General features: G+C 39.7%; 1 protein-coding gene across 14 annotated transcripts in view; it reads right to left on the bottom strand.

The window, feature by feature from the left end:
• LOC106876392 (mothers against decapentaplegic homolog 4) overlaps positions 1-7,651 on the bottom strand; it is a 174,465-nt gene that overhangs the window by 13,195 nt on the left and 153,619 nt on the right. For 8 of the 14 annotated variants that reach the window (XM_014924911.2, XM_014924909.2, XM_014924916.2 and 5 more), the window contains one exon: positions 3,466-3,537. The exons of the other annotated variants lie outside the window; for them this stretch is intronic. In XM_014924911.2, coding sequence (XP_014780397.1) covers positions 3,466-3,537 — 72 coding nt within the window. The remainder of the gene's footprint in view (positions 1-3,465; positions 3,538-7,651) is intronic. 14 annotated transcript variants of the gene reach the window in all.

Below are 7,651 nucleotides of genomic sequence, written 5' to 3'. Positions count from 1 at the left end.
TATATATATATATATATATATATATATACACACACACACACACAAACACACAAACATATACATATATTCACACACACACACACAAATATATATATGAAGGCATGTGGCTTAGTGGTTAGGGTATTTGGATCATAATCAAGTTGAGAGTTCAATTCCTGGTGATGTGCTGTATCCTTGAGCAAGACATTTATTTCACACTGCTCCAGTCCACTCAACTGGCAAAAATGAGTAGTACCTATATTTCAAAAGGGCAGCTGTGTCACACACTGTGCCATGCTGAATCTCTCTGAGAACTATGTTAAGGGTACACACATCTGTGGAGTGCTCAGCCATTTGCATCTTAATTTCACGAGCAGGCTGTTCTGTTGATCAGATCAACTGGAACCCTCGTCATCTTAACCGATGGAGCGCCAGTTTAGTTTATATACACACACACACACACAAAGAGCTGCCATAAAGTTTTTATCTCCAAAATTTGACTCACATTGGTCAACCCAAGGCTACAGCAGAAGGAACTTGACCAATGAGCAGCCCTCCGTGTGAAATCCTGGAAGTGCAGAGTTGCAAAATGAAATGCATGCTTCAAATATTCAACAAGTGTGGTGTTGAAGTCTGCTCTATACCAGAGGATTTGGTAAAGCTAGATGTAAACCGGTCCAAAACCCCCACAAAAAACAACAAATGATCTATATTATAATCTCTGTATCCAATGTCAATCTCTTCATTCAATATGTAGAAGCAATATATCTGTGAATGCAACTGAGAGAGAGGGAGGGGGGGGGAGAGAAAGAGAGTAGACAGGTTAGAGTAAGAAGAAAAAAAAGTGAGGGTTAAAAAAAATATTCAAAAATGAAATAAAATAAATTGAAATAAATTAAATGAAATTAGACAATTAAAAGTGAGGAAGGAAAAAACTTGTGTTCTGAAGAAGTTAATTGGAGAGTTTTAAGGTTGAATAGATGTAGGAGTTAGGGCAAGTTGCTAAGTTCTAAGAGAGTTAAACAGCAACTGAAGACATATCAGTAAGGTAGGACAGAGTTTGGTTGAATTTTGCTTTAATTTTTTTTTTTTTTTTTTTGAGACGGGGAGGAAATAAAGAATATATATTAGAATTTCAGGAAAAAGGGCTTTAAAACAGTAGAGTTACTGAAGACTTAAGCTTCCCTTTGTCACTACTTTGAGAAAACTTGCTTTCTATAAAAATTGGGAATGCAGATATCAAATTAACAATGGAAGGAAGCAAGCCCCCAACTTTGATTAACAGCCACAGATACCTCAACATTTTAGTCTTTCATACACCTAATTAATTACATTAAAGAGTTTTGAGAAATATGCAAGAAACACAATCTGAAACCTTTAATTAATATTGCACATGTGAGCATGTATTTATACACAGACACACACACACAGTGACTGCTATAAGTTTTGATTGAAGTAGAAGTTCACTATCAAAACCTCCATTTGAAATTCTGGGTAGCTCCTGAGATTGGGTTAGAATTCCTAGGCTCCTGTTGTTAAATCACTGCACATGTGTCCATCAACGGAACCAGGCTTAAAGAACTTATATTAGGCAAGACCACTAGGACCTTGCTCCTTTGCTAGAGACATCCATGGGAGACTTTGAACTTGGCACTGCCGACCAGTTGTTTCTACAGTGTCAACAACACTGATCCATGGTACCTACTGACAAACAGGTGCACTGAGGTTTTGAGAGCAGGCCTTGTCTTGGGCACGGTGTGTGAACTACTGATTGATTATTACTACTTGATAGGAGCATATTGAAGCATTTGTAATGCTACCATAATCAATAAATCCCTTCCTCATTCTCCTAAACAGAAGCTGAAAGTTTAGGGTTGTGTAGTTCTGGTTATTCTGAACCTTTTAGCATAGAGATTACTTAATCAAATGTAATGCCTATTCTCATTGTTTTGAATTAATCATGCATAATTATCTTGTAGCTTTGAAATTTCAATGACGTGATTGTTTATTTTCAGGATGACATTGTAGAGTAGATATGAAAGGCTGGCTCTGACTGGTTTGAACATAAAACAGATAGAATATTTGGACCTAATATGGCCAGTTTAAATGCTAAAGGGTTAAACAGGAACTTTGCTTAGGACCAACCCATAGTTCCTGTATATGTAGGTATGCAGATATGATAGGCTTGTACTTAATGGCCCAACCAATGGTCCAAATATAGCCATATTGTCTTCATTATGAATGTGGTGTCTTCAAATTTAGTAGTTAAGAGCCAGAATGCCTCTAGTTTTAAAGCTTGTAAACAGCATACCTTTAATGATAATATTGATTAAGTCAACCTTGGTAATGCTTTACTGACTCATGTGGTCCCTAGAAAATTATTGAGGAAGATTTGACTGCTATATTGGGTAGGTCAAATGACTTTATTGATGATTCACTCAGTGACTGGCATGCTTGCCATTTTAAAGTTTGTAGGAAATGAATTAAAGCAGTGGTACTCAACGAGTTTTTTTGCCTTTGGACACCTTTGATTCTTGTTTTACTTGAGTGGCCCCTAATAGCCATTCAATATTTAAAAAAAAATCCTATTATATTTTTATGATTAAATTATATTAGGAATTGTATAAAAATATTGTTAAAATATTTTGTGTACTGGTGAAATATAACCAATTTATTGCACATAAACTTTAACAACAGAATCCTATAGGATCCCCAAGGGTCATATAGACCTTAGTTGAGAACTACTGCGTTAAGGAAAATTAATCAGGTTTAGGAACTACACAGAAGCTTTCATTGATACAGTGGCATGCTTGTGTGGTCCATATTGGAAAAAAGAGGTGGTGGAAGTGGCATAGAGGAGAGGAATGAAGGTAAGCATAGTTAATATAATTTAGCGGCTAGAACGACTTGATAGAAAGTCTACCGAGGGCTTACTTAGACCACATTCTGAAGAGTATAAGGAGTTTTCAAGGAAATAACAGCATGGGAGAAATCATATGTAACATTAAGCAGGTCAAGCAACTATATATATGAAGGGGTGCTGAAAAGCCTGGTTTTGGGTAATAGATAATTACAGGAGGATCAATTAATTATGATTTTATTTAGCATATTCCTCTCTCAGATTCACATACTTATTGCAGCAGTCCTTCAGTTTTTCTAAGCCCTATAAAAGAACTCGGAAGGTTGGGTCTCCAACCAGGTCTTTCGTGATGCCCTTAAAGCCAGAAATGTTTCAGCATCTTCTTGTAAAATACTTTCGCATTGTTTTGTCTAATTCAGAGTTGTCCAATTAAATTTATTTGTTGAGTATCTGTGGCTTTGTTTAGAAATCATATTAGATATGAAATTCCCTAAAGTGGATAAAACCATTTAGAAAACGAAAACAAAATAGCCAGTGGGGTGGATGGGCATGGAGGTCAATGTCCTGCCTTACAAGACTGTCTAGGGTCATGCAAAGTTGAGTGAGCTGCCCGAGCACTTACTTACAGTATTGACTATCTTGGGCAACTGTTTGTGTGTATGTGGCGGTGTTATTGCCAGCCCAACTTGTGGTGGTACCTGCAATACAAAACTAGGCATTCAGAAACACAAAACTCACAAGTGGTGGCGCAAAGGCTGGCTTTATTTCTCCTCTGTCGACGGCAACGACAAAAAATTGTGACCACTGCTGGTGATGGAGGGAAGGAGAGAGAGAGACAGAAAAAGAGAGGGGAGAGGAGGAGCAGGTATGTGTGAAGAAATATGGCAACACCTGTGTCTGGAATATTCCATTTTGAAAAGAAAAGAAAAAAGTTAGAGATTGGGGGAAGAGGGTGAACGAAAGAAAGGAGACAAGAGAAAGAGAGGCAGAGAAATCAAAGAACAGACGGAGTAGCGGTAAGAGGAAAAAGCTGTGTGTGTGCATGTGTGCATGCATGTTATGAGAGAAAGGAAGGAAGATAGGTGAGAACTAAACTTAATTCAAAGGAAGACCCAGAAGTATTAAGACAGACTGAAAGGATGGTAGGTGAACTTGTTTCAATTAGAATGAAGATTATTATTGTAAAGGTATGAAATACTGGGTCCTTTAACACTCGAGGGTTATAGAACTGATTGCCTGCACCCCACCCACAACTCTTACAATCTCCAAGGTATCATCTATCCCAGCCTTCAATAATCACAGCTGTGATATCTCCATACCATCCTTTTCACAAAATACATTTATCTCCATCACAATGAACCGAAGAGGGAGCGTCTGTGTTGTTTCTCAACCAGCTAGAAATAAGAACAAAATCTCCCTTGAAATTGCACCCTCCTTAGAAACCCTAAACAGAAGACAGGGTGGTCACACAACTGGAACATCTTTGATCACAGTTTGGCTCTATGAACAAAGCTAACAACGGCTGTAATCTCTTTATCTTTTATTTTCACCCCTTCTAATCCTTCAGTTCTTACTGACCACGTAATACATCAACATATTCAATATAAGGCGGCGAGCTGGCAGAAACGTTAGCACACCGGGCAAAATGCTTAGCGGTATTTCGTCTGCCGTTACGTTCTGAGTTCAAATTCTGCCAAGGTCGACTTTGCGTTTCATCCTTTCAGGGTCGATAAATTAAGTACCAGTTACACACTGGGGTTGATGTAATCAACTTAATCCCTCTGCCTGTCCTTGTTTGTCCCCTCTATGTTTAGCCCCTTGTGGACAATAAAGAAATAAGAATCAGCACACTGAGCAAAATACTTAGTGGTATTTCATCTGTTTTTAAGTTCTGAGTTCAAATTCTGCCAAGATTGACTTTGCCCTTCATCCTTTCGGAGTTGATAAATTAAGTACCGGTTGCATACTGGGGTCTATCTAATCAACTGCCCCATCCCCTCCCCAAAAATTTTGGGCCTTGTGCCTAGAGAGTAGAAAAGAATATTTGTACATGCAAAAGGTGGTGAGCTGGCACATCTATGAGCATGCCAGGCAAAACGTTTAGCAGCATTTCGTCCATCTTTATGTTCGGAGTTCAAATTTTGCTGAGGTCAGCTTTGCCTTTCATCCTTTTGGGGTAGATAAAAATAACAAGCAGGTGAGCACCAGGGTTGATGTAACCATTTTAGTCCCACCTCAAAATTGCTGGCCTTGTATCAAAATTTGAAATTGATATTTATACCTGTCACAAGATCACCTCCTCCAACACCCCGTCCCCTTTCAAAATTCCTGGTCTTGTAACTTACTTGGTGACCCTGCAGGTGCTAGTGCTACATCAAAAACATATTCAGTCCACACTGTAAAGTGGTTGGCGTTTGGAAGGGCATCCAGCTGTAAAAACCTTGCCAAAACTGACCTCACCTGTGCTGGTGCCATATAAAAAGCACTCAGTCCACTTTGTGGGGTGGCTGGTGTTAAGAAGGGCATCCAGCTGTAAAAACCTTGCCAAAACTGACCTCACCTGTGCTGGTGCCATATAAAAAGCACTCAGTCCACTCTGCGGGTTGGCTGGTGTTAAGAAGGGCAACCAGCTGTAAAAACCGGGTGTAGACTTCTACCTGGCCAGCTCCTGTTGAACCGTCTAACCCATGCCAGCATGGAAGGCGGACGTTAAATGATGATGATGATGTAGACTGATAGTGGTACCATAACAATGCCATCCAGCTACAGTGCGTCTATATTGCCATGGTAACAGCTAAAGGGAGGTGGTGTTAATCATTCCCTGTTCCCCACCTCCATGCTACAGACACAAGACAATGTAATATTCTTTGGAGTTAAGGTGGCAAGCTGGCCGAGACGTTAGCATGCCATTCTGAGTTCAAATTCCACCGAGGTCATCTTTGCCTTTCATCCTTTCGGGGTCAATAAATTAAGTACCAGTTGCATACTGAGGTCAATCTAATCAACTGGCCCCCTCCCACAAAATTTCAGGCCTTGTGCCTAGAGTAGAAAAGAATATTCTTTGGAGTTAACTATTTCTAGAAATTCTTCTACCTATCCAAACTGCATTTATTTTTTTTTACTATTCTTTGAAATCTTTCTTCTACCTACCCACCCTGTAAACAAATGGAATACCCTTGCTTTTTTTGTATGACTCTTCTCTCTGTTGTGCTCAGAGAAACAATAACAACAGAGTGCATGTAGCATAATTTCAATCTGCAAACCATGAACAGGCAGTCCAATAACCTTACTTTACCATTCTGGTATTCCACTTTTGCTAGACTCCTTACTGAGGAGTAAGTATGTGCGTTAAGAAACTTGCTTGCCAACTACATGGTTTCCATCGTTTAACGTCCGCTTTCCATGCTAGCATGGGTTGGATGATTTGACTGAGGACTGGTGAAACCAGATGGCTACACCAGGCTCCAATCTGATTTGGCAGAGTTTCTACAGCTGGATGCCCTTCCTAACTCCAACCACTCCGAGAGTGTAGTGGGTGCTTTTACGTGCCACCGGCACGAAGGCCAGTCAAGCGGTACTGGCAACGGCCACGCTCAAAATGGTGTATTTTATGTGCCACTCGCACAAGAGCCAGTCCAGGGGCACTGGCAACGATCTCACTCGAAAGTCCTTACACATGCCACGGGCACAAGTGCCAGAAAGGCGACGCTGGGCAAGATATAAAGTGTAATTTGAGGGAGATTTGACTGTTATTTCTAGCAGGTCAGTTGAATGCATAGAGGAGTCTTCATTGGCTCCTTTGTAAGGGTGGTGTATCTGTACACTTCTTTACCTCTGTCTTACTCCAATCGTAAACCTACTCTAAGCTAATGAATAGAAAATATTCCTTACAGACACAAGAATGCCAGAGACCGAGAGAGAGAAGGCGTGGGATTATAAAGAGGAAGGTGAGATGGAGACAGTGTGTGACGATGAGTGAGTGAAAGGGAATGAACTGGTGGATCAATCGTATATGCTTCTCAATAGCATTTCATAAAAAAAAAATATGCACACACACACACACACACAAAAATCATAGGAAAGAAAATTAGAACATTCTGGAAAGATATGAAAAATGGGGAGAAGACTGGAGCAGGGTGGTGTGGGAAGTGAGGTTATATGATGGTGATGATGTTGATGTTAATGATGATGATGATGATTATGTGGTTGTGATGGTTGATGGGTGAATGAGTCTGTATGGCGATGGATGAAAATAGAATGTATATACATCAAGAATATTTGCTGATGTGATGAGAGAGAGAGAGAGAGAGAGAGAGAGAAAAGGAACGAGAGACAACATCTAAGGCAAAAACAAGTGATGGCGGTGGTGGTGGTCGTGAGAATGTAATTCTCACTTCACTTCAGTTACAACACTTGCAATAATTTTGTGGTGATGCAAAAGAATAGGAGATACCCCATCCGCCTGCCTGCCCACCCCACTAAACAAATGGAGTAATGACTGAATGATTACAAGCACAACATAAAGCACACAAGGGGCAGAATGAGAGAGAGAGAGAAAGAGAGAAAAAAGGCAAAAGGGAGAAGTGATACAACAACGATGATGATGATGATGATGATGATGCATGGCAACAGTTAAAAGGCAAAAAAAAAAAAAAAATCGAAAGAAAATAAAAAGAAATTAACAAAAAACAAACAAAGAAGTAAACAACAAGATGAAATATGTGGCAGCAGTGGCCAAAATTTAAAAAGTGCTACATTGAAGCAACAATAGAAAGTATAATAGTGTAAGAGAGAGAGAGAGAGAGAGAGAGA

This window comes from Octopus bimaculoides, chromosome 14 (assembly GCF_001194135.2).
Source record: "Octopus bimaculoides isolate UCB-OBI-ISO-001 chromosome 14, ASM119413v2, whole genome shotgun sequence".
In the NCBI taxonomy this organism is placed as follows: domain Eukaryota; kingdom Metazoa; phylum Mollusca; class Cephalopoda; order Octopoda; family Octopodidae; genus Octopus; species Octopus bimaculoides.
The sequence above is the reverse complement of the archived record's forward strand: the minus strand, read 5'-3'. Positions and strand labels throughout refer to the sequence as shown.